Below are 27904 nucleotides of genomic sequence, written 5' to 3'. Positions count from 1 at the left end.
AAGAATGCATGCTAAAATAATGTTTTAAGTACAGAATAATAAATGCATAAACCAGTAACACAGTCATTTATTATGTACTATTCCTAACGGTATGTGCTACACTTTTACATGACTGGCAGCACAGTTTGATTTACACAAGCATCACCACAAATGAGTAATGTGTTGTGCTATGATGACCTGACGGCAACAGTGTCACTAGGAGATAGGCATTTTTTAGTTCTACGTAATCTCATGGGAACACTGGCTCTCATATATATATATGCAGTTCGTCATTGACTGAAATGTCATTATACTGCACATAACTGTATTAAAAGGTAAACTTGCAGTGTGAGCAACTTTTTTTTTTTTTTTTTTTTGAGACGGAGTCTTGCTCTGTCGCCCGGGCTGGAGTGCAGTGGCCGGATCTCAGCTCACTGCAAGCTCCGCCTCCTGGGTTTACGCCATTCTCCTGCCTCAGCCTCCCAAGTAGCTGGGACTACAGGCGCCAGCCACCTCGCCCGGCTAGCTTTTTGTATTTTTTAGTAGAGACAGGGTTTCACCGTGTTAGCCAGGATGATCTCGAACTCCTGACCTTGTGATCCGCCCGTCTCGGCCTCCCAAAGTGCTGGGATTACAGGCTTGAGCCACCGCGCCCGGCGTGAGCAACATTTTTAAAAGTAACTGCTTATTAGATAGAATTCTCATACCATCAGTCTACTCATTTAAAGTGTACAAGTCAGCTGGGTGTGGTGACTGAAGCCTGTAATCCCAGACTTTGGAAGGCTGAGGCGTGCAGATCGCTTGAGCAGAGGAGTTCCAGACCAGCCTAGCCAACATGAGGAACCCCTGTCTCTACTAAAAAAAATTAACTGGGTGTGGTGGTGCACACTGCTGGTGTCAGCTGTGGGAGGCTGTAGGTAGGAGGATCACCTGAGCCTAGGAGATTGAGGTTGCAGTGAGCCTTAATCCAGCCACTGCATTCCAGCCTGGGTGACAGAGCACAATCCCATCTCAGAAAGTAAAAAATAAAGTGTACAATCCAGCGATTTTTGGTATATTCACAGGGTCGTATAAATGTCACCACTATCGAGTTCCAGAACATTTTCATTGCTCTCGGAAAAAACCCATACTATTAGCAGTCACTTCTCTTATTCTTCATTTTCTCTAGTCCCTGGCAACTATGAATCTACTTTCTGTCTCTATGGATTTGCCTATTCTAGACATTTTATTTAAATGAAGTCATACAATATATGGTCTTTTGTGACTAACTTTTTTTTTACTTGGCATAATGTTTTCAGAGTTTGTCTATGTCATGGCACATAGCAGTATTTCATTCCTTTTTGTGGTTAAATGACATCCCATTTTGTAGGTATTACCACATTTTGTTAATCCATTCATCAATTGATTGACATTTGGGTGGCTTCTACCTTTTGGCTGTTGTGAATAACACTAGTATGAACATTTGTGTATAAGTTTCTGTTTTGAAAAGAAGAGCGTATGTTTTCATTTCTTTGAGTTATATACCTAGGAGCAGAATTATTAGGTCTTACGATAACTTTAACTTTTTGAGGAACTTTCAAACTGTTTACCAGTGTCTGCACCATTTTACATTCCCACCAGCAATGTATGAGGCTTCCAGTTGATCTACATTCACATCAGCACTTGTTATTGTTTATCTCTTTGATGATAGTCATTCTGGTGGGTATAAAGTGGTATTTCATTGTGGTTTTGGTTTGCATTTTTCTAATGACTAATGAGAATTGAGCATTTTTCATGTGCTTATTGTACATTTGTATATCTTCTTGGGAAAGACATGTTATCTTTAAAGCTAAATATTGATGGTATGCTGTTTGGAATGCTGTGGGTTTTTTTTTTTTTTTTTTTTTTTGGAGACGGAGTCTTGCTCTGTCGCCCAGGCTGGAGTGCAGTGGCCGGATCTCAGCTCACTGCAAGCTCCGCCTCCCGGGTTTACGCCATTCTCCTGCCTCAGCCTCCGGAGGAGCTGGGACTACAGGCGCCCGCCACCTTGCCCGGCTAGTTTTTTGTACTTTTTAGTAGAGGCGGGGTTTCACCGTGTTAGCCAGGATGGTCTCGATCTCCTGACCTCGTGATCCACCCGTCTCAGCCTCCCAAAGTGCTGGGATTACAGGCTTGAGCCACCTCGCCCGGCCTGTTGTTTTTTGAGACGAAGTTTCGCTCTTGTTGCCCAGGCTGAAATGCAATAGCGCGATCTCGGCTCACTGCACCCTCCGCCTCCCAGGTTCAAGCAATTCTCTTGCGTTAGCCTCCTGAATAGCTGGGATAACAGGCATGTGCCACTACACCAGCTTATTTTGTATTTTTAGTAGAGATGTGGTTTCTCCACATTGGTCAGGCTGGTCTCTAATCTCGAACTCCCGACCTCAGGTGATGCACCCATTTCTGCCTCCAAAGTACTGGGATTACAGGCGTGAGCCCCCGCACCCGGACTGGAATGCTGTTCTTTAGATTAACTTTCTTCCTTTATCTGAGACAGTGTTTTTGATCCATTAATTCAAATGTTTTAGTCTATTTTTGAGATTGCTTTACAAAGCTAATTTTAAATACAGCTCTCCCCTATGAAAAAAGTATATTTTGTATCCTGTCTTGAAATTTCTCTGAATACTGTTTGTCCCCACTCTGATAAACAATGATAAACAAATGAAATATTTAGTAGACCTTCTTTGGTCCTGTTTTTATTGTGAATTTATATCTCTATGCTCAAAAGAATTAGCAAGGGTAAAATTCATAGAGTACCCAGTGGCTCATTAAAACTTCAGTATATTCTGTGGATTCTGAGAATGTCGGCTATGTTGAGAGGAAGAAAAGATCCATAAGGCAAGGAAAATAGCAACTGACTTTGAAAGTAGCACTTTGCACATGTAGGGAAATCTATGACCACTAGTAGGTAGGAATGAAAAAGTACATGATTTCATTCGTGTGTTCCTTTCTGTCCCAGCGTGGTACCATGCGACGACGCTATGAAGATGATGGCATTTCAGATGATGAAATTGAAGGGAAAAGAACTTTTGACTTGGAAGAGAAACTGCACACCAACAAATATAATGCCAATTTTGTTACTTTTATGGAAGGAAAAGGTCAGTATCGTTTTGGTTCCAGCATATAGTCCTTTGATGTGGGAAGCCATAGACTCTGAGCATTGGGGGTTTAGGATTTATCCAGCTAAAATATTGCCTGTTGATGTTATCTATTTTCTCTTGTTATACAATGCCACTTGTATGCACTTGTCCCCTAGTCCTCCCACCCTGTGAGTCATTCTCTGCTATGTTAGAAGTAATCTTTTATTAGGGCAAGAGTATTGTCGGATATTTTTGCCTAACAGCCTCTTCCTCCTCCTCCCATCCCTTGGTTTAAGTTTAATTAAAAATAGTACAATAAAAATCCTTTTATGTGTATATCTACTCCACCAAAACTGAGGGTGGGTTTCCATGCGCACCATACATCTTTGATCTTTGGCAAACTGACAAGGATGTCATATATGTATTGTAGTGGTCAAAATTAAATTTTTTTTAACTTTTTTTTTTTTTTTTTTTTGAGATGGAGTCTTGCTGTGTCACTCAGGCTAGAGTGCAGTGGTGCAGTCTCAGCTCACTGCAACCTCCGTCTCCCAGGTTGAAGCAATTCTCCTACCTCAGCCTCCTGAGTAGCTGGGATTACAGGCACGTGCCACCACACCCCACTAATTTTTTTTTTTTTAATGTATTTTTAGTAGAGACAGGGTTTCGCCATGTTGGCCAGGCTGGTCTTGAACTCCTCACCTCAGGTGATCTGCCCACCTCGGCCTCCCAAAGTGCTGGGATTACAGGCATGCGCTGTTGCGCCCGGTGTTTCTTTTTCACTCTTAAGAGACAGGGTGATGATAATTTCTGTTTAGCATTTATGAGATGACTCATTAGTAGTACTATCCCCATATTGTTTAAGCTCTAAATTTCCTGTGGAAATATATAGACTTGGCAAACCCCTCAAGCCTTGCTTCTCAATGTGCTCTCCATATTTTCTAAGAGATGCTTCTTAATAAGCATATATTTTATTGACTAACAGCATAACTATATACACAGAATAACAAACACCATTTATACTGTATTACTTAGGATCCTTTTTATGGTCCTTTTATCGTTTTTAATTATACCTCTTATCTTTCTAATAATTATTTTCCTATGGTGACAGATTTTAATGTAGAGTATATTCAGCGGGGTGGCTTGAGAGATCCTCTGATTTTCAAGAATTCTGATGGACTTGGAATAAAGTAAGTGTTTAAAGCCTGGCTGGATATAGTTACAAAATGGCCTTGTTACACCCAGGGCTATAAACAGTGGTGGTATTGATAACCCAAAACAGTAATAATTGAAAATAATTTCCTACTTAGTTTTAAAAGTGTATGTTTTTGTTTTGATATACAAGTGTTTCATATTAGAGGTAAATGACAAAATATAGATGAACCAAAAAATAATTTTTTTAATCTCCTGAAATCTGCCACCCTTAGATAAATCATTAACATTTTGTTATGTATTCTTTTTTCCTATGCATATGTGTAAATATATAATCACCTGTATTTTAAAAATCATTTAAAACCTGATTGTGAATATTGCTGTGTCTGGGGAGTTCTCAGTACTTTAAGAAAAAAAGCTCACATTTACTAGAGAAATTGTGTTTTCCATATATACTTACTGGTGTTTGTTTCATAGAATGCCGGATCCAGACTTCACTGTGAATGATGTCAAAATGTGTGTGGGTAAGTGTCTGTCTTTAAGGCAAAGATTTAAGACTTAGGACTGAATTAAATCTCTGACTGAGATTTAAGGCTTAGGAACATTGAAGTATATATTTGATTAGAAACTACATTTTCATTAGGAAGAGAATTTTATCAGAGAGAGTTACAGAAGTTGCCTTATTTAATACACATTAAACATAGAAGGTTGGAATCTCTTTTTCCTACCTTCATACTCCCTTCTCTCCATGAAGAATGTGCCTTCTAGGGCAACCTTTCCAAGAAACCGAAAACTTAGATCTCTGAGCCAAGAATGAAGTTTCATTAATATCCGTGATTCCCTTCCTTTCCCTAAAAGCAGTAGAGAAATTTCCAGGAAATGCTCGCCAATGCTGCATTTGGAAACTTACCTAAGACTTGAAACTTTATAAGCTGAGAAGTAGATACATTAAAATTGAGTCTTTTAATTATTTTATTATATTCAAAATTTAGGAAAAAGAAAGCAAATTAGATTAATCTAATTAAAGAAGAAAATTCCTGATGTTAGTAGAGTTGCAGCCTAGTTTTCTGCAGACAGTGGTGTTCGTTGTGGTCCTGAGACACCCCAGCATCCTTAGTAGTTCAGGGATGGTCAGTAAAATGGAATAAAGTCTTTTTGTCTTTTTTTTTTTTTTTTTTTTTTTTTGAGACAGAGTCTCTCTCTGTTGCCCAGGCTGGAGTACAGTGGCACAATCTCAGCTCACTGCAACCTCTGCCTGCCGCATTCAAGCAGTTCTCTCACCTCAGCCTTCCGAGTAGCTAGGATTGCACCTGGCTAATTTTTGTGTTTTTAGTAGAGATGTGGGTTCACCATGTTGGCTAGGCTAGTCTTGAACTCCTGACCTCAAGCAGTCCTCCCGCCTTGGCCTCCCAAAGTGCTGGGATTACAGGTGTGAGCCACTGCGCCCAGCCGGAATAAAGTCTTTTTGAAATGCTTCCAATAGGACTTAAAACGAAGGGGCTTTTTTGATTTTCTTCCTAGTACTAGAATTTCTATTATCTTTTGTCCTCTGTACTAAAGCTCCAGTGCCATTCCTTTGCTTTGAAACTTAAGTGCTGCAGTACTATCTCCTGGTCACTTGAGGGTCCATGTTAGACTACCGACTCTGCTGTTTATCTAAAAGGTGAAAGTCACAGATATCCCAGGTAGAGGAAAGTTCCCAAATCTCTGTTTTGTTCATCCCCTTATTGTTTCTGTGTTAGATCCTGGCCATCTGCCTGTTGTCATGTATTCCCTAGTACTTATCACAGTCCCTGGAATATAGTAGGTGCTCAGTAAATCCACTGAATAATGAAAATGCTCTCCCACTCTTCACAAGACAGAACACTCTCAGGGGACCTCAGAAAACCTACCTGAATATGTAATAGTCTATCATTTGACCTCCTTTATTAAAGAACTTCCAGGACAGTAATTCCCTGTATCTGTAAAGCTTCCCTCTTGATGAGACATTCTTACAGTTTGTGGTCCACAGATGACCTGCATCACAATTATTTGTGATATTAAAAATGTAGACTCCCTGGCCGGGCGCGGTGGCTCAAGCCTGTAATCCCAGCACTTTGGGAGGCCGAGTGGGTGGATCACGAGGTCAGGAGATCAAGACCATCCTGGCTAACATGGTGAAACCCCGTCTCTACTAAAAATACAAAAAAAAACCTAGCCGGGCGTGGTGGCCGGCACCTGTAGTCCCAGCTACTCAGAGGCTGAGGTGGGAGAATGGCGTGAACCTGGGAGGCGGAGCTTGCAGTGAGCCAAGATCGCGCCACTGCACTCCAGCCTGGGCGACACAGCAAGACTCCATCTCAAAAAAAAAAAAAAAAAAAAAAAATGTAGACTCCCAGAGAGGATTGTAGGAAGATGGCAGAGTAGCAAGCACCAGGAACTTTTCTTCTTACCTTTATAATAATTACACTGGCAGAATCTGTCTGATACAACTATTTTGGAATTCAGGAGTCTACTGAAGGCTTGCAAATTTCAGGGACAGCTTGGACAATAAAGTACAGTTAATTTCAGTCAGTTTCAGGCCTTAGCACAGTAAGAGCTTCTCCATTCTTCCCTGCCAACCAAGCCCCATGACAAGCAGCTGTGCGTATGTTTCCCCGAAAAACTTGCACACAGCTTATGGGAACCAGGATGAGCAAACAGGAACCTTTCCTCCAAATAATGGGATCCATACTGTGGTCACTGAGTGCTGCTTCTGATCACAGAAGTACAGACAAAGAGGCAGGTGGGGCCAGGCACAGTGGGTCACACCTGTAATCTTAGCACTTTGGGAGGCTGAGGCAGGTGGATTGCTTGAGTCCAGGAGTTTGAGATCAGCCTGGGCAACATAGCGAAACCCTGTCTCTACAGAAAATACAAAAATTAGGTGTGGTGGCATGCACTGATAGTCCCAGCTACTTGGGGGGCAATTCCTTGAGCCCTGGAGGTTGAGACTGCAGTGATATGTTATCACACCACTGCACTCCAGCCTGGGCTACAGAGTGAGACCCTGTCTCAAAAAAAAAAAAAAAAAAAAACCAGCAGGTGGGGCAGTTGTTGTTGCATCTTCCCCTAATTGTTGCAGTCTTCTTCCCCTCAGCTGAACTGACTTCCAGGGCATTTAAAGGGCTATTGTGGCTGGGTGTGGTGGCTCACGCCTGTAATTCCGGCACTTTGGAAGGCCGAGGAGGGCGGGTCACACAAAAATTAGGCCGGGCACGGTGGTCCACGCCTGTAATCCCAGCACTTCGGGAGGCTGAGGTGGGCATATCACGAGGTCAGGAGTTTGAGACCAGCCTGACCAACATGGCGAACCCCCATCTTTACTAAAAATACAAAAATTAGCTGGGCATGGTGGTAGGTGCCTGTAATCCCAGCTACTCAGGAGGCTGAGGCAGGAGAATCGCTTGAACCAGGAGGCGGAGGTTGCAGTGAGTGAAGATGGTGCCACTGCACTCCAGGCTGGGTGACAGAATGAGACTCGTCTCAGAAAAAGGTGGGGAGGTGGGGGGAGTGGGGGGAGGGGCGGAGGGGCTGTTGCCTGCCCCCCCGCCCCACCAATTTTAGTTTTCTCTTTTCCCCTTTGAGAGCCAGACATTAAAGACTAGCACATTTAGAATAGGAAGCGACTGCATATGCACATGGAAGGTGCAGGCTCAGAGAAGATGTAAGAAAACTTAAGTGTATACCTCAGATTGATCCTTGACACAGAGATAGCAACAAAAAAACAAAAACAAAACACATAATAATAAAACAGAAAATCCTGGGGAAGGGAGAGAATTGGATTTCAAGAGTTACCACATTATTAAATTCAGATGTCCAGTTTTCAATAAAAAATCATAAGGCATATGAAGAAAGAGGAAAGTATGACCCATTCAAAGGAAAAAAAATCAATAGAAAATGTCTTTGAAAAAGTCCTGATTGTGGATCTAACAGACAAAGATTTTTAAATAGCTGGCTTAAAGATGCTCAAAAAACTAAGGAATATGTGGAGGAAGTCAAGGAAGGAATGTATGAACAAAATGGAAATATCAATAAAGAGACAGAAAACCTTAAACCAAAAGGAAATTCTGGAGCTGAAAAGTACAATCATTAAAATGAAAACTTAGATTCAAAGGCAGATTTGAACAAGCAAAAGAATCAGCAAAGATAGGACAGTGGAGATTATTAAGTCTAAGGAACAGAATGACAAAAATCGAAGAAAAGTGAACATATAGGTTAAATGTTGTCCCTGCTGGGCACGGTGCCTCACACCTGTAATCCCAGCACTTTGGGAGGTCAAGGTGGGTGGATCACTTGAGGTCAGGAGTTTGAGGCCAGCCTGCCCAACATGGTGAAACCCTGTCTCTACTGAAAATACAAAAGTTAGCTGGGCGTGGTGGTGGACCCCTGTAATCCCAGCTACTTGGGAGGGCTCAGGTAGGAGAATCTATTGAACCCGGGAGGTGGAGGTTGCAGTGAGACGAGGTCGCGGCATTGCACTCTTGCCTTGGGGACGAGCAAAACTGTCTCAAAAAAGACAAAGTTATGCCTTCCAAAATTTATGTTGAAATTGAATTGCCGTTGTAACAGTATTAAGCGGTGGGACCTTTAAGAGATAATTAGGCTACAGGGACTCCACTCTCATGGGTGGGATTGGTGCTATTAAAAAAGGATGAGTTCAGCCCCCTCTTGCTTTCTCTTATTCTCTTACTGTCTTGCTTTTCACCATGTGATGATGCAGCAAAAAGGTCCTCACCAGATGCTGGCACCTTGATTTTAGACTTCCCAGCCTCCACAACTGTGAGCCAATAAATTTCTGTTCATCATAAATTACCTACTTCTGTCAACAGCAACCCAAAATGGACTAAGTCTAAAGGAACATTTTTGACACCATTAAGCAGACCAACATACACATTATAAAATATAAAATACCAGAAGGAAAATAGAAAGGAGCAGAGAGAATATATATTTGATCAAATATTGGCTGAAAATTTCCCAAATTTGATGAAAGACATGAGTACAAACATCCAAACAGCTCAATGAACTCCAAATAAGATGAACTCAAGAGACCCTCACCAAGACACATTATAATCAAACTTTCAAAAGACAAAGACAAACTCTTGAAAGCGTCAAGAGAGAAATGACTTAAATGATTCATTACGTAAAAGTATCCTCAGTAAAATTATGAACCAATTTCTCATCAGAAACTTTGGAGGCCAGGAGGCAGTGAGCCAGTGTATTCAAAGTGCTAAAAGGAATACAAAACAAAACTGTCCTTCAAAAGGGGTGAGAAATTAAGACATTCTCAGAAAAACAAAAGCTAAGGAAACTTGTTACCACTGGACCTGCCTTGTAAGAAATGCTCAGGAGAGTCCTGCAAGGTGAAATGAAAGGACATTAGATTGTAACTTGAAGCCATATGAAGACATATCTCGATAAAGGTAAATACATGGGTAATTGTAAGAGCTAGTATTATCTTAACCATGGCTTGTAACTCCTTTTTGTTTTCTCCATAGTTTAAGAGACGAATATATTTTTAAAAAGACAATTGTTAGCCTAAAAACTAATACTGAAACTTTGAGTGTAGCCCCACATTTTATTTTACACATAATTTGAGAGACCAATACATTTAAAAGAATTATTAGAACGGGATATCGTGGTACATGCCTGTAATCCCAGCTACTTAGAAGGCTGAGGTGGGAGGATTGCTTGAACCCAGGAATTCAAGACCAGCCTGGGCAACATAGCAAAGACCCATTTCTCCCACCCCATGGATGAATGATTGAGTTACTAGTTTATGTTTAAGGGCATAAGCTAATAACTAATAGGGGCACAGTATATAAGGATGTGGTTTTGTGACATCAGTAACCAAAAGGGGTAGAGACAGAGCTGTAAAGGAGCAGATTCTTTGAATAGTAGTGAAGTCAAACTGGCATTAATTAAAAATAGAATGTTTAACTTTAGGATATTAGATGTAATCCCTATGATAACAATAAAGACAATATCTGTAGTATATATACAGAAGGAAATGAGAAAGAAATTTACACATTTCACCAAATAAAACAGTAATTTAGGAAAATGAGGAACAAAGCTATGAGGATATAGAAATCAAATACCAAAATGACAGAAGTATGTGCCTTTTTACAAGTACTTTAAATATAAATGGATTAAATTCCCCCAATCAAAAGACAAGAAATTGGCAGAATGGATAAAAATGGCATGATACAACTATGCTGTCCACAAGAGATTCACTGAAGATCCAAAAGACAGAAATAGATTGAAAGTGAAAGGATGGAAAAAGCTATTCCATGCAAACAGTAACCAAAAGAGCAGGGGTAGCTATATTAATATCAGATAAGACAGACATTTATTCATTCATTCATTCATTCATTCATTCATTCATTTATTTATTTATTTATTTTGAGATGGCATCTTGCTCTCTTGGCCAGGCTGGTGTGCAGTGGCACAGTCTCAACTCACTGCAACCTCTGTCTCCTGGTTCAAGTGATTCTTCTGCCTTAGCCTCCCAAGTAGCTGGATTTACAGGTACCCGCCACCACACCCAGCTAATTTTTGTATTTTTAGTAGAGATGGGGTTTTGCCATCTTGGCCAGGCTGGTCACAAACTCCCAGCCTCAAGTGATCCGCCCACCTCGGCCTCCTAAAGTGCTGGGATTATAGGCGTGAGCCATGACAGCAGGCCCTAAAACAGACTTTAAATCAAAGAATGGTTTCAAGAGAGGCCTGGTATGGTGCTTCACACCTATAATCCCTGCACTTGGGGAGGCCGAGGCAGGACTGCTTTAAGCCAGGAATTCAAGACCAGCCTGGGCAGCATACCAAGACCTCATGTCTATAAAAAAAGTAATAATAGTAATTTTAAAAATTGGCTGGGCATGGTGGTGCATGCCTGTGCTCCTAGCTACTTGGAAGGCCGAGGCAGGAGGATCACTTGAGCCCAGGAGTTTGAGGCTGTTCTGATCACACCACTGTACTCCAGCCTGGGTGACAGAGCAAGACCCTGTCTCTTTAAAAATAAACAAAGAGGCCAGGCGCAGTGGCTTATGCTTGTAATCCCAGCACTTTGGGAGGCCGAGGCAGGCGGATCATGAGGTCTGGAGATTGAGACCATCCTGGCTATTGCGGTGAAACCTCATCTCTACTAAAAATACAAAATATTAGCCGGTCGTGGTGGCAGGCTGAGGCAGAAGAATGGCATCAACCCGGGAGGCGGAGCTTGCAGTGAGCGGATATCGCACCATTGTACTCCAGCCTGGGCGACAGAGCGAGACTGTCTCAGAAAAAAAGAAAGAAAAAAAAAGAAAAAATGGTTGGGCATGGTGCCTCACCTGTAATTCCAACTTTGGGAGACCAAGGCGGGAAGATTGCTGAAGCCTAGGAGTTTGAGACTACCCTGGGTAACATGCTGAGACCTCATCTCTACCAAAAATATAAGCCAAGCATGGTGGCACATGCCTGTAGTTTCAGCTGCTCAGGAAGCTGAGATGGGAGTGTCACTTGAGCCTGGCAGGTCAAAACTGCAGTGACCTGAGATTGTGCCACCTCACTCCAACCTGGGTGACAGAGCAAGACATTGTCTCAAAAAAATAAATAAATAAATAAAATGGTTTCAAGAGGCAAAAACATCTATTTTGGTATATTATATTAATTAAAGGTTTAACTATAGCAAGAAGATGTAACAATTACAAACATTTATGTATGTACTAATGACAGACCATCAGTATACACAAAGGAAAACCTAACAGTATTTATGTACTAATGACAGACCATCAGTATACACAAAGGAAAACCTGACAGAACTGAAGGGAGAAATAGACATTTCTATACAGTAATACTTGGAGACTTCAGTGCCCCCTCTCAATAATGAATAGAACAACCAGACTGAAAATAAGTAAGGAAATAGTGGACTTAACACAATAAACCAACTAGATCTCACAAACACGGACAGAATCCTACCTAACAGCAATAGCATACACATTCTTTTCAAGTGTATGTAAGACATTTTCCAGGATACACCATATGTTAGGCCACAGATTAAATATCAGTGGATTTAAAAAATAGATATCAAAGTATCTAATGCAACCACAATGGGATGAAGTTAGAAATCAATAACAAGTAGAACTGGAAAGGTCACAAAATTGTGGAATTTAACAATCAGTGAATCAAAGAAGAAATCACATGGAAATTAGAAAATATTTATAGATCAGAAGAATGCAGCACAGCATACCAAAACTTATAGGGATCAGTGAAAGCAGCATTAAGGGAGAAATTTGTAGCTATAAATGCTTTGATTATAAAACACGGAATCACTGATTGCAGTAGTGTGCACCTATAGTTCCAGCTACTTGGGAGACTGAGGCAGGAGGATTGCTTGAGCCCAGGATTTTGAGTCCAGCCTGGGCAACATAGCAAGACCTTGTCTCAGCCGGGTGAGGTGGCTCACACCTGTAATCCCAGCACTTTGGCAGGCCGAGGCAGGTGGATCATCTGAGGTCAGGAGTTCGAGACCAGCCTGGTCAACATAGTGAAACCCCATCTCTACTAAAAATACAAAAATTAGCCAGGCATGGTGGTGCACACCTGTAGTCCCAGCTACTCGGGAGGCTGAGGCAGGAGAATCACTTGAACCTGGGAAGTGGAGGTTGCAGTGAGCCGAGATCTCACATTGCACTCCAGCCTGGGCAACAAAGTGAGACTCTGTGTCAAAAAAAAAAAAAAAACCTGTCTCTTTTAACAAAAGAAGAGAAACTTGAAATCAACAACCTAATCTTACAATTTAAATAACTAGAAAATAGACAAACTAAACCTAAAGCTAAAGGAAGTAATAAAGATTAGAGCAGAGATAAATGAAATAAAGAATAGAAAAGCAATAGAAAAAAGTCAAAGAAACCAAAAGTTTATCTTCTTTGAAAAGATCAACAAAATTGGCAGAGCTTTAGCCATATGGACTAAGGAAAGAAAGATCAAATTACTAAAATCAGAAGTGAAAGCGAGGGCTGGGCACGGTGGCTGATGCCTATAATCCCAGCACTTTGGCAGGCCAAGGCAGGTGGATTACCTGAGGTGAGGAGTTGGAGACCAGCCTGGCCAACATGATGAAACCCTGTCTCTACCAAAAATATGTAAATTAGTTGGACGTGGTGTTACATGCCTGTAATACCAGCTACTCAGGAGGCTGAGGCAGGAGAATGGCTTGAACCTGGGAAGCAGAGGTTGCAGCGAGCCAAGATCGCGCCACTGCACTCCAGCCTGGGAGACGAGCAAAACTCCATCTCAAAAAAAAAAAAAAAAAAGAAAAAGAAGTGAAAGTCAGGACATTACTTCCAATTCTGTAGAAATAAAAAGGATTCTAAGGGAATACTATACGCGGTGGCTCACGCCTGTAATCCTAGCACTTTGGGAGGCCAAGGTGGGTGCATTGCCTGAGCTCGGGAGTTTGAGACCAGCCTGGGCAACATGATTAAACCCTGTCTCTACTAAAAATACAAAAACTGAGCTGGACGTGGTGGCATGTGCCACCTACTACTTGGGCGGCTGAGTCATGAGAATTGCTTGAACTGGGGAGGTGAAGGTTGCAGTGAGCCCAGATTGTGCCATTGCACTCCAACCTAGGCAACAGAGCAAGACTCTGTCTCAAAAAAAAAAAAAAAAAAACCAAAAAGCTATGAACAATTGTTCATCAATAAATTGGACAACCTAGATGAAGTGTACAAATTTCTAGAAACACAAAACGTATTAAGACTAAATCACTAAGAAATAGAAACTTTGAATAGAACTATATTTTAATTAGTGAGGAGATTGAGTCAGTATTCAAACATCTCCCAACAAAGAAAAGACTGGGCCTGATGGCTTCGGTGAATTCTACCAAACAAAGAGGAACTAACACCAATATTTCTCAAACTTTTTCAAAGAATTAAGAGGGAACACTTTTTTTTTTCTCCCCGAGATGAGTCACGTTCTGTCACCAGGCTGAGGTGCAATGGCACAATATCAGCTCACTGCAATCCCCACTTCCTGGGTTCAAGTGATTCCTCTGCCTCAGCCTCCCAAGTAGCCGGATTATAGGTGCCTGCCACCACGCCCGGCTGATATTTTGTATTTTAGTAGATATGGGGTTTCACCATGTTGGCCAGGATAGTCTCGATCTCCTGACCATGATCTGCCTGCCTCAGCCTCCCAAAGTGCTGGGATAACAGGCATGAGCCACTGTGCCCAGCGGAGGGAACACTTCTTAAGTCATTCTGTGAGGCCAGCATTACCCTGATATCAAAGCGAGACAAAGACAGTACAAGAAAACAAAACTACAAATCGATATCCTTTTTGAACAATAATGTAAAAGTCCTCAACAAAATACTTGCATACTAAATTCAGCAGCATATTAAAAGGATTATACACCATGACCAAGTGGGATTTATTCCTGGAATAGATGGTTCGACTTGTGAAAATCAATCAATATAAATTTCATTAACAGGGAAGGAGGAAAAAAGTCACATGATCATCTCAATTGACACAGAGAAGACATTTGACAAAATTCAACACCTTTTTATGATAAAAACACTTGACAAACTAAAAATAAAAGGAAACTACCTCAACATAATAAAAGCTTTATATGAAAAACCCCCAGTAAATATCATACTCAGTGGTGAAACACCAAAAGCATTTAAGATCAGGAACAACGTAAAGATGCCTGCTTTTACTGCCTCTATTCAGTGTAGCACTGGAAGTTCTAACACAGCAATTAGGCAAAAAAAGGAACGAAAAGCCATGTAAATTGGAAAGGAAGAAGTAAAGTCACCTCTGTTGGCAGATGATATGACTTTTTTATTTGTTATTAGTATTTTTCTTTGGTTCCTTCTATCATGTGCATCTTTACACTTAGTTTTGCTGTTTATCAAATATTTCAAATATACATAAAATTACAGAGAATATCATTAACAAAATGAACATCCATCTATGAACCCAAAATGAAGATCCACTTGTGTACAACATAGTAAGAAATTAACCTTTTGCCATATTTAAACTTCAGCTCTTTTTGCAGAATTTTGTTAGAGCTGACATCCACTGCATACCATTCTTCCATTTTCAATCCCTTTCCCTTCCTCCTCTCTCCAGAGATAGCCACTCCCTTGGTTTTTTAAACATTAACAAATGGCATCATAGGGCGCAAATCATTCTGCAACTTGGTTTTTCACTAAACATTGCATTCTTTTTAACTACCATATAGAATTCCGTTGTATGAATATACCACAATTTACCCATTCCCCTACTGATGGACATTTACGATTTACATTGTTTCCATTTTTTTTTCTTTTTTCTTTTTTTTTTCTTGAGATGGAGTGTCTCCTGGTGCCCTGGCTGGAGTGTAGTGGCGCGATCTTGACTCAGTGCAACTTCCACCTCCCAGGTTCAAGTGATTCTCCTGCCTCAGCCTCACAAGTAGCTGGGATTACAGGCATGTACCACCATGCCCGGCCAATTTTGTGTTTTTCAGTGCAGATGGGGTTTTGCCATGTTGGGCAGCCTGGTCTCGAACTCCTGACCTCAAGTGATCCACCCACCTTGGCCTCCCAAAGTGCTAGGATTACAGGCATGAGCCACCGTGCCCGGCCTCCATTTCTTTAGTCTTACAAATAATGCTACAATGAAGGTTTATAAATTTCTTCTTGGGTACACATTTGAGAGTTTAGAAGGTATGAGCCTAGAAGTGGGCCAAAGAGTGTACATTTTCACCTTGTCAGATTCCTCTCCAAAGCGATTGTTGCAGTTTACACTTTGTTCAGTCAAGTATGAGAGTGTTCTTTGTTCCATATTCTCTCAAACACTTGATATTATGAGATATTCATTTATTTTTTTATTTGTATTAATTTTTTTGGCGGGGGGGTATCAGAGTCTCACTCTGTTTCCCAGCCTGAAGTGCAGTGCCTTGATCTTGGCTTACTGCAACCTTCGCCTCCTAGGTTCAAGCGATTCTCCTGCCTCAGCCTCCCAAGTAGCTGGGATTACAGGCGCCTGCCACCACGCCTGGCTCATTTTTGTATTTTTAGTATAGGCAGGGTTTTGCCATGTTGGCCAGACTGATCTTGAACTCCTGACGTCAGGTGATCCACCCGCCTCAGCCTCCCAAAGTGCTAGGATTACAGGCGTGAGCCACTGCACCTGGCCGAGACTTAAACTTTCGATAGTCTGATGAGTATGAAAGAGAAACTTGTAGTTTTTAATCTGCATGTCCAGTAAGGATAATCATGTTCTCAGAAATGTTTATTGACTATTTGGGCCATCTATTTTTAAATTTTTTAAACTTTCATATTCCCTTTTATTTTGTTATCACTTTCTTATAGTGATTAATAGTAGAAACTCTAGTTTTAAAAGTTAATATATATAAAGTACCCAGAAGAGTCACAGCCATGTTGTAGGAGACAGTATTATTTTTATCCTTTTAAATACGTATATATTGGCTGGGCATGGTGGCTCACACCTGTAATCCCAGCACTTTGGGAGGCCAAGGCAGGTGGATCACCTGAGTTCAGGAGTTCGAGACCAGCCTGATCAACATGGCAAAACCCTGTATCTACGAAAAATAAAAAAATTAGCCAGGCATGGTGGCGGGAGCCTCTACTCCTAACTACTTGGGAGGCTGAGGCAGAATAATTGCTTGAACCCGGGAGGGGAAGGTTGCGGTGAGCCAAAACCACACCACTGTACTCCAGCCTGGGCGACAGAATGAGACCCCATCTCAATAAAAACGTACATACATACATACATACATATATATTTATTGAGACAGGGGTCTCGCTGTGTTGAAGAGGCTGGTCTCTAGCACCGGGCCTCAAGCTGCCCTGCCTTGGCTTCCCAAATTGCTGAGATTACAGGTGTAATCTCACCGTACCTGTCCACCATTTTAGATATTAACCTTGCCAAGTTATTTTTAAAATTTAATCTCATTTGAGTGTTTCTACTTATATTTTCTAATCTTTTAGGATAAATTATTTCAGCAGTTTTAGCATTTGTGACTTTAATCCTTTTGTTTGTTTCTTTTCTAGTATTAGTTTAAAATGTTCCATTTCTGTTCTCTTTGTGTATCTCAGTTCTTGCTTCAGTGACAGCAGATAAGAATCCTGGCCTTGTGGAACAGCTGAGAAGTGCATCCTTTAGCCCAAACTGGGGGAGGGTGGTTGCTTTACCTCCAGCTGTCCCGGCAGCTGCTCAGCCAGATTCCCAGATCTAGCATCTTTCAAAACCTCTCAACCTTAGAAACTCTGATAAAAGTCTTTCTGAGGCGTAGGTCCTCCTGTGTCAATGGCACATCTGAATTTCTAGCAGTGTGTTCTTAAGTTACATTATCTAGTCAGTTTATCAGGAGTTACATATACTGTGGACTCTGAAAACATTATCTCTGCATTATTGAGTAAATCATATAAATACTGTGAAAAGGTAAGAAAAACACCAGTAAAAGCAATGTGGCATAACACTTTGTGCATTACATAGGCATTCAATACATATTGGTGATTGCCTAGTAAAAAATAGGGGGCTCTCAGTGCTGCTTACCTGCCTCTAATAAAAATGTAGGTGGTATTAAACCACAAGCTAGACCATCAGGAAGGAGGTACAAGGATAGATCCACAACCTGCTCTTGGCCTTTACCTCAGCAAGCTACCTGGCTTCTCTACTCCTACTTTGATTCACCTCCTGTTGCAGCAGGGTTTTAGGAGGATCCTGTTTGTGTGTCTTAACATTCAATGTTCATGAAAGAGCAGAAATACCTGGATTTGCCTTTTAGCTCTTGGAGCTGGAGAGTGGATGACCTCTTGCCAGGCACGATTTTTGGATTGGCTTCTCAATTATTGTAGGAATCCTCAACTTTTAGAAGTTGCCAGCCTGTTCATCTGATCTTGAAAGCATACAAACTTATCTTCAAACAGCATAGAATAGGCCAGGTGTGGTGGCTCACGCCTGTAATCCCAGCACTTTGGGAGGCCGAGGTGGGCAGATCACTAGGTCCGGAGATCGAGACTATCCTGGCTAACACAGTGAAACTAAAAATACAAAAAAACTAAAAATACAAAAAAATTAGCCGGGCGTGGTGGCAGGCACCTGTAGTCCCAGCTACTCAGGAGGTTGAGGCAGGAGAATGTCATGAACCCGGAAGGCGGAGCTTGCAGTAAGCCAAGATTGCGCCCCTGCACTCCAGCCTGGGTGACAGAGCGAGAGTCCGTCTCCAAAAAAAAAAAACAGCATAGAATATATGGAATTCTGGACCTAGACAGAGGCAATAACCTAAAGACATTTGCAGCTTATTTCTTTTTTTTTTTTTTTTTTTTTTTTTGGAGACGGAGTCTTGCTCTGTTTGCTCTATCGCCCAGGCTGGAGTGTAGTGGCCGGATCTCGGCTCACTGCAAGCTCCACCTCCCGGGTTTACGCCATTTTCCTGCCTCAGCCTCCCGAGTAGCTGGGACTACAGGTGCCCACCACCTCGCCCGGCTGCTTTTTTTGCATTTTTTAGTAGAGACGGGGTTTCACCGTGTTAGCCAAGATGGTCTCGATCTCCTGACCTCGTGATCCGCCTGTCTCGGCCTCCCAAAGTTCTGGGATTACAGGCTTGAGCCACCGCACCCGGCTGCAGCTTATTTCTTATCAGAACCCATTGAGAATAATGGTATTGATGGAAGACTGTCAACCTCATCCAGTTCTCTAGTTTAAATAGTCTCAGTTTATCTATGACTTGAGCCATCTAAAAGTTGCATAACAAATTAGCTGGGTGTGGTGGTGCATGCCTGTAGGCCCAGCTGTCTGAGAGGCTAAGGCAGGAGAATCAATTGAACCCAAGAGATGGAGGCTGCAATGAGCCGAGATCACACTACTGCACTCCAGCCTGCGTGATAGAGTGAGACTCTGTCTCAAAAAAAAAAAAAAAAGTTGCATAATATTAATACAACTGTATTCTTCAAGGTGGTTGGATTACTGGTGATTTTTATTTTCTTTTTAAACTCTTGTCAAATTTTCCAAATTTTATACCATGGGACTGTGTTCTAAACTGTTCAGTATGAAGAAAACAGAGAGCTCAGTTACTATAAAGAAAATGGTTTTCAGGTCTCTATTCAGTGGCTCTGGTGTAATAGAGCTATATCAAGTCTTCTTTTGCAAAACTCTTCATTTCCTTTTTATTAGTTTTTCATTCTCTATGCAGTCTGTAGAACCTCGGGTTTAAAATTCTTCAAGCAAATTGCAGTTTTCTATTAGAACTTTAGTTATATTGTACTTATATTGAGTAAAGAAAATAAGCCAACAATTGTCAGCTTGTCCTAATTTAGTTAGAATTGTTATATTGCCTGTGTATTTACCCAGTTCAAAGCCGGTTCCGTTGCCACTATTTTATTTTCTATTTTATAACCGGTTCTCAATAAGCTTCCAATAAGGAATGAATCATTTTTCTACCACTTAAAGCAACTTTCTTTGCCAAATCCACAATATCTTCTATCAACTGTAGATGTTATGATTTCTTCAAACTTATCTGAGAACCACAAGAATTGCTACATTTCTGTCACTTAGATGTAATCTTTGTATTGCATACCTACCCCATTCCAGTTAAGCTGAGTCACACGAACATAATTGTCGATCATAAATTGTGGAGCAACGACACAATCGCCCATATTAGGGCAATTTTCTAACAAGACATAATCCACTACAGTGAAACCTCCTTTAGCAAAATCATCCATGGTGCCCAAGCAGGGGCTTGCAGCCCATGAGCCTCAGATGCAGGCTACCACTGCTGTCACCTCTAGTTCTTCATGTCAGCCAAATGGCAGGAGGGAGCAAGTGGGCCTATTACAGTTTTAAGAGATGACGTCTCACTGTGTTGCCTAAGCTGGCCTTGAAATCCTGGACTCAAGTGATCTTCCTGCCTTAGCCTCTTGCATAGCTGGGACTGCAGGCAGGCACCACAGTGCTTGGCTAAATGATTATTCATAGTAGCTAAAATGTAGCAACCTAAATGTCTATCAACGGTGAATACATAAGCATAATGTGGTATTTCCATTCACTGGAATATTATTTAGCCTTAAAAAGGAAGGAAATTCTGATATATACTACAAATTATATGAATCTTAAGGACTTATGCTAAGTGAAATAACCCAGCCACAAAAAGACAAATACTGTGTAATTCCACTGACATGAATTATGTAGAGTAACCAAAATCATAGAGACAAAGTAGAATAGTGGTTACTGGGAAGAAGGGCAGTGGGGACTTAAAAGAGCCATAGTTTCAGTTTTGTAAGATGAACAGAGTTATGGAGATGGATGGTGGTAATGATTGCACACCATTGTGAATATATTTGGTAACACTGAACTGTGCTCCTGAAAGTGGTTAAGATAGAACATTTTATGGTTTGTTTTTTTTTTTTTTTTTTTTTGGAGACAGAGTCTCGCTCTGTCACCCAGGCTGGAGTGCAGTGGCCGGATCTCAGCTCACTGCAAGCTCCGCCTCCTGGGTTTACGCCATTCTCCTGCCTCAGCCTCCCGAGTAGCTGGGACTACAGGCGCCTGCCACCTCGCCTGGCTAGTTTTTTGTATTTTTTAGTAGAGACGGGGTTTCACCATGTTAGCCAGGATGGTCTCGATCTCCTGACCTCGTGATCCACCCGTCTCGGCCTCCCAAAGTGCTGGGATTACAGGCTTGAGCCACCGTGCCCGGCCATTTTATGTTTTTTATATTTTTCTACAATTTGTTACAAGTTGAAAAAAAAAGTAGACTCCTGGATATAGTATTCAAATTTCTGAGCTATACAAATACGTAAGATCTTATTCAGTCATCAGTCTTGTCTTTGGTTTTCTTCCTACTTCCTTACCACTTTTCCTTTCCTCAGTACTCTTCTTACTGCTAATAATGATCTTTGGAAACCCTTTGTAACCTTATATTTTCTAAATAAACCCAAGGATGAACACAAATATCTTTGCTGTGATTTAAAATAAAGCAGCAATTATATCTGACCTGATAGACCTTATCAGAAATTAACTTTTTTTTGAGACAGGGTATTGCTTTGTCACACAGGCTGGAGTTCTGTGGGGCAGTCATGACTCACTGCAGCCTTGACTTCCTGGGCTCAAGCGATCCTACCACCTCAGCTTCCTGAGTAGCTGGGACCACAGGTGGGCACCACCATGCCCAGATCATTTTTTTGTTTGTTTGTTTTTTGTTTTTTTTTTTGAGACGGAGTCTTGCTCTGTTGCCCAGGCTGGAGTGCTGTGGCTGGATCTCAGCTCACTGCAAGCTCCGCCTCCTGGGTTCACGCCATTCTCCTGCCTCAGCCTCCGGAGTAGCTGGGACTACAGGCGCCCGCCACCTCGCCCGGCTAGTTTTTTGTATTTTTTAGTAGAGACGGGGTTTCACCATGTTAGCCAGGATGGTCTCGATCTCCTGACCTCGTGATCCGCCCGTCTTGGCCTCCCAAAGTGCTGGGATTACAGGCTTGAGCCACTGCGCCTGGCCTCCAGATCATTTTTGTATTTTTTTGTAGAGATGGGATTTCACCTTGTTGCCCAGGCTGGTCTTGGAATTCCTGAGCCCAAGCATTCGGCCCGCTTCAGCCCCACGGAAATGTTGGAATTACAGGTGTGAGCCACTGTGTCCAGCCAGTGACTAACTTTCTATCCAGATTTTTTTAAAGTCTAGATGTTTTTTTGTTTCTTGGGTAGTTAATCATTGGCAAAATGCAGTGAAAAAGCTGATCCAGCTCTTCTTCTCAGCCTGTGGTGGAATGTTACTTCTTCAGTGTCAGTTTATGTATTAAAAAGAAGTAAGCCGTTCTATCGTGTAAACTTTCTGTAATAGGATGTATTTAGTTGAGAATATGGACTCTGTAGCAAAACTGTCCCCAGCTACACTAATTGCTAGCTCTGTAATCTTGGACAAGTTACTTAAATGTGAAGTGCTTAGAACAGTGTCTGGCATATACAGTTGACCCTTGAACAATGCAAGTGCTAGAGGCACCAACCCCCAGCAAGTCAGAAATCTGCATATAACTTGGAACTCCTCAGAAACTTAACTACTGGTAACCTACTGTTTACTGGAAGCCTATGGATAATGTAAACAGTTGATTAACATATTTTATGTTATACATATTATATACTATATTCTTATAATAAAGTAAGAAAAAATTACTAAATTATAAAAGAAAATATGTTTACTTTTAAGATCGAAAATATATTTACTATCTTTTCATCTTCATGATGAGTAGGCTAAGGAAGAGGTGGGATTGCTTTTGCTGTCTCAGGAGTGGCAGGGATGGAAGAAAATTCATGTGTAAGTGAACCCATGCAGTTCAAACCAGTGTTGTTTAAGGATCAACTGTGCTGAGTTCTCAGTAAATGTTAGCTATTACTTTGACCATCACAATTTTATCTAAGTGCTCTGGTCCATACCACAATATGAGCGCACCTCATTTTATTGCACTTTGCTTTATTGCATTTTGCAGATAGTGGGGTTTTTTTGTTGTTTTTTGTTTGTTTGTTTTGTTTTTTTTTTTTTTTACAAATTGAAGATTTCTGGCAAACCTTCATTGAGCAAGTCTGTAGCTGTCATTTTTCCAATAACATATGCTCACTTCATGTCTGTCACATTTTCAAACCTTTTCATTATTATTTGTTAGTGGTGATCAGTGGTGTTTTTTGTTTGTTTGTTTTTAAGACGGAGTCTGACTCTGTTGCCCAGGCTGGAGTGCAGTGGCGCAATCTTGGCTTACTGCAACCTCTACCTCCTGGATTCAAGCAGTTCTCATGCCTCTGCCTCCTGAGTAGCTGAGATTACTGGCATGCACCACCATGCCTGGCTAGTTTTTGCATTTTTAATAGAGATGGAGTTTCACCATGTTGGCCAGGATGATCTCAAACTTCTGACCTCAAGTGATTTACCCCCCTCGGCCTCCCCAAAGTGCTGAGATTACAGGCATGAGCCACTGCACCTGGCTGATCAGTGATCTTTGACATTACTATTATACTTGTTTCGGGGTGCCATGAACTGTATCCATATAGCAGAGCAGACTTGAAATGTTGTATGTGTTCTGACTGCTTTGCCAAATTGCTATGCCCCTGTTCTCTTTCTCTCCTCAAGCCTCCCTATTCCCTGAGACACAACAATATTGAAATTAGGCCAATTAATAACACTACAGTGGTTTCTTAAGTGTTCAAGTGAAAGGAAGAGTCCCATGTCTCTCACTTTAAATCAAAAGTTAGAAATGATTAAGTTTCATGTTAAAGGCATGTCAAAAGCCAGGATAGGCCTTTTACATCAAATAGTTAACCAAGATGTGAATGCAAAGGAAAGGTTCTTGAAGGGAATTAAAAGTGCTATTCCAATGAACATGGGAATAAGAAAGAAAAATAGCCTTATTGCTGATACGGAGGAAGTTTGAGTGGTTTAGATAGAAAATTTAAACCAGCTGTAACATTCCCTTAACAAACCCTAAGCCACAGTAAAGCCCTAATTCTCTTTAATTCTGTGAAAGCTGAGAGAAGTGAGGGAGCTGCAGAAGAAAAGTTTAAAGCTAGGAGAAGTTGGTTTATGAAGTTTAAGAAACCATCTTTGTAACAATGAAGTGCAAGGCAAAGCAGCAGCATATGCTGATGTAGAAGCTGCAGCAAGTTATCCAGGAGAGCTAGCTAGGATCATTGATGAAGGAGGCTGCACTAAACAGCAGATTTTCCATGTAAATGAAACAGCCTTCTATTGGAAGAAGATGCCATCTAGGATTTTTGTAGCTAGAGAAAGGCAATTGCTTCAAGGGGCAAGCTGACTCTCTTGTTAGGGGTTAATACAGCTGGTGATTTTAATTGGAAACCAAATTTACCATTCCAAAACTCATTTCCCATTCCAAAATCCTAGGGCCCTTAAGAATTATGTTAAATCTACTCTTTTAATGGAACAACAAAGCCTAGATGACAGCACATCTGTTTTACAGCATGGTTTACTGAATATATTAAGCCCACTGTGGAGATCTGCTCAGGAAAAAAGGTTCCTTTCAAAATGTTACTGCTCATTGACAGTGTACCTCTTCACCCGAGAGCTCTGATGGGAATGTACCAAGAGACTAATGTTGTTTGTTGATGTTGTTGTTGTTGTTGTTTTGAGATGGAGTCTTGCTGTGTCACCCAGGCTGGAGTGCAGTGGTGCAATCTCAGCTCACTGCAACCTCTGCCTCCTGGGTTCACACCATTCTCCTGTCTCAGCCTCCTGAGAAGCTGGTACTACAGGCACCCACCACCACACCCAGCTAATTTATTTTGTATTTTTAGTAGAGATGGGGTTTCACCATATTAGCCAGGGTGGTCACGATCTCCTGACTTCGTGATCCGCCCATCTCAGCCTCCCAAAGTGCTGGGATTACTGGTGCAAGTGACCACGCCTGGCCTTTTTTTTTTTTTATTATTTAAGACAAGGTCTCACTCTGTTGCCCAAGCTGGGGTGCAGTGGTACAATCACGGCTCACTGCAGGCTCAGTGTCCCTGGGCTCAGGTGATCCTTCCACCTCAACCTTTAGCTGGGACTACAAGCACATGCCAACACACCCAGCTAATTTTTGTATGTTTTGGTAGAGACACAGTTTAACGTGTTACCCAGGCTGGTTTCAAACTCCTGGGCTCAAGAGATTTGCCTGCCTCAGCCTCCCAAAGTGCTGGGATTACAAGCATGAGCTACCATGCCCTGCCTGAGATTAATATTGTTTTCATGCCAGATAACAGTATTCATTCTGTGGCCCATGGATCAAGGAGTAATTCCAACTTTAGTCTTACTATTTAAGAAATATATTTCATAAGGCTATAGCTGATATAGATAGTGATTCTGCTGGTGGATCTGGACCAAATCAATTGAAAAGCATCTGGAAAGGATTCACCACTGTAGATGCCATTAAGAACATTTGTGGCCAGGCATAGTGGCTCATGTCTAATCCCAACGTTTTGAAAGGCCCAGATGGGTGGATCCCTTGAGGCCAGGAGTTTGAGACCAGCCTGGGAAGCATAGTGAGACCATCTCTACAAGAAATTAGCCATGGCCCGGTGCAGTGACTCAGGCCTGTAATCCCAGAAGTTTGGGAGGCCGAGGCGGGCAGATCACAAGGTCAGGGGTTCAAGACCAGCCTGACCAATATGGTGAAACCCAGTCTCTACTAAACATACAAAAATTAGCCAAGCATGGTGGCATAAGCCTGTAGTCCCAGCTACTTGGAAGGCTGAAGCAGGAGAATCGCCTGACCCTGGGAGGTGGAGGTTACAGTAAGCCAAGATCGTACCACTGCACTCCAGCCTGGGTGACAGAGTTAGACTCCATCTCAAAAAAAAAAAAAAAAAAAAAAATCAGCCGTGCTTGGTGGTGTACATCTGTAGTCCCAACTATTTGGGAGGTTGAGGTGGGAGGATCACTTGAGCCCAGGAATTTGAGGCTGCAATGAGCTCTGATCTTGCCACTCTGTTCCAGCCTGGGCATGAGAGTGAGACCCTGCCTCTAAAAAAGTAAATAAAATGAAAAAGAGCATTTGTGGTACATGGGAGGAGGTCAGAATATCAACATTAACAGGAGTTTGGAAAAAGTTGATTCCCACCCTTATGGATGACTTTGAGCAGTTCAAGACTTCAGTGGAGGAAATAACTGCAAATGTGGTGAAAATAGTGAGAGAACTAGAATTAGAAATGGAGGGGAAGATGTGACTGAATTGCTGCAATCTATAATGAAACGAGCAGATGAGGAGTTGCTTCTTATGGATGAGCAAATGAAGAAGTTTGTTTTTTTAAGATGGAATCTACTCCTGGTGAAGATGCTGTAAACATTGTCAAAGTAACAAGGTATTCAGGATATTACATAAAGTGAGTTTATAAAGCAGCAGTAGGGTTTGAGAGGATTGACTCCAATTTTGAAAGTTCTAACATGGGTAAAATGCTATCAGACAGCATTGCATGCTACAGAGAAGTCTCTTTGTGAAAGGAAGTATCAATCCATGTTGCAAACTTTATTGTCTTATTTTAAGAAATTGTCGGCTGGGCGCGGTAGCTCACACCTGTAATCCTAGCACTTTAGGAGGCTGAGGCAGGGTGGATCACGAGGTCAGGAGATCAAAACCATCCTGGCTAACACAGTGAAACCCCGTCTCTACTAAAAATACAAAAAAAAACCAGCCAGGTGTGGTGGCGGTCGCCTGTAGTCCCAGCTACTCAGGAGGCTGAGGCAGGAGAGTGGTGTGAACCCAAGAGGCGGAACTTGCAGTGAGCTGAGATTGTGCCACTGCACTCTGGCCTGGGCGACAGAGCGAGACTCCGTCTCAAAAAAAAAAAAAAAAAAAAGACATTGTCAACCTGAGAAACATAGCGAGATCTTGTATCTGCAAAAAATTAAAAAATTAGCCAGGCATTGTGGCACATGCCTGTAGTCCCAGCTACTCAGGAGGCTAAAGTGGGAGGATCATCAGAGCCCAGGAGTTTGTGACTGTGGTGAGCTGTGATTGCGCCATTGCACTCCAGCCTGGGCAACAGAGCAAGACCCTGTCCCCGCCTCCAAAAAAAAGAAAAAAGGTTTACACTTCAGTGAAAGAAAAAGTTGTTGTTATATCCATCCCAGCCTTCAGCAACCACCACCACCCTGATCAGTCAGCAGCCCTCAACATTGAGGCAAGTCTCTCCACAAGCAAATAATATGACTCACTGAAGGCTCAGATGATTGTTAGCATTTTTAGTAATAAAGTGTTTTTAAATAAAGGTATGTACCTTGTTTTTGTAGAGACAACGCTGTTGCAACTTAATAGCCTACAGTATAACATAAATATAACTTATGTGCACTGTGAAACCAAAAAGTTTGTATGACTTGCTTATTGGAACATTTGTTTTATTGCAATGATCTGGAACTGAACCCACAATATCTCCAAGATATGCCTATGCTAAGTAGTCTAGTAATAAAAGAATACCAACCTGGGCAACATGGCGAAACCTTGTCTCTACCAAAAATACAAAATTTAACTGGGCGTGGTGGCGTACACTGTAGTCCCAGCTACTCAGGAGGCTGAGGTGGGAGGATTGCTTGAGCCTGGGAGGCAGAGGTTGCATTGAGCCTAGATTGTGCCACTGCACTCCAGCCTGGGTGACAGAGTGAGGCCCCATCTTAAAAGGAAAAAAAGAATAAAACTTTGCTTTCCTCTACATTCTTTTTTTTTTTTTTTAAAGAGAGTCTTGCTCTGTTGCCCAGGCTGGAATGCAGTGGTGCGATCTTGGCTCACTGCAACCTCTGCCTCTCGAATTCAAGCGAATCTCCTGCCTCAGCCTCCTGAGTAGCTGGGACTATGGCTGCACACCACCACGCCCAGCTAATTTTTATATGTTTAGTAGAGATAGGGTTTCACCATGTTGGCCAGGCTGGTCTGAAACTCCTGACCTCAAGTGATCTGCCCATCTCAGCCTCCCAAAGTCCTGGGATTATAGACATGAGTCACCGCACCTGCCCTCCCCTACATTCCTGAAGGAAAGCATTTACTTGTAATTTCTTAAATTATGGTTAAATACAAATAATATAAAATTTACCATCATAACCATTACATTTTTTTCTTTTTGTATAAAACATTTCATTGTCATGAACCTATTTTATTTTATTTTATTTTATTTTATTTTATTTTATTTTATTTTATTTT

The 27904-nt window shown here is 41.6% G+C and overlaps 1 protein-coding gene across 4 annotated transcripts in view; it reads left to right on the top strand.

Moving 5' to 3' along the window:
- Positions 1 to 27904, top strand: part of KDM2A (lysine demethylase 2A) — a 146884-nt gene that overhangs the window by 66813 nt on the left and 52167 nt on the right. For 3 of the 4 annotated variants that reach the window (XM_023186303.3, XM_023186304.2, XM_023186305.3), the window contains 3 exons: positions 2957 to 3095; positions 4186 to 4264; positions 4704 to 4750. In XM_023186303.3, coding sequence (XP_023042071.1) covers positions 2957 to 3095; positions 4186 to 4264; positions 4704 to 4750 — 265 coding nt within the window. Of the gene's footprint in view, positions 1 to 2956; positions 3096 to 4185; positions 4265 to 4703; positions 4751 to 8967; positions 9668 to 27904 lie in introns of those variants that run through there. The other variant, XM_023186306.1, reaches the window with a different exon arrangement.

This window comes from Piliocolobus tephrosceles, chromosome 13 (assembly GCF_002776525.5).
Source record: "Piliocolobus tephrosceles isolate RC106 chromosome 13, ASM277652v3, whole genome shotgun sequence".
NCBI classification, from domain to species: Eukaryota; Metazoa; Chordata; class Mammalia; order Primates; family Cercopithecidae; genus Piliocolobus; species Piliocolobus tephrosceles.
The sequence above is the reverse complement of the archived record's forward strand: the minus strand, read 5'-3'. Positions and strand labels throughout refer to the sequence as shown.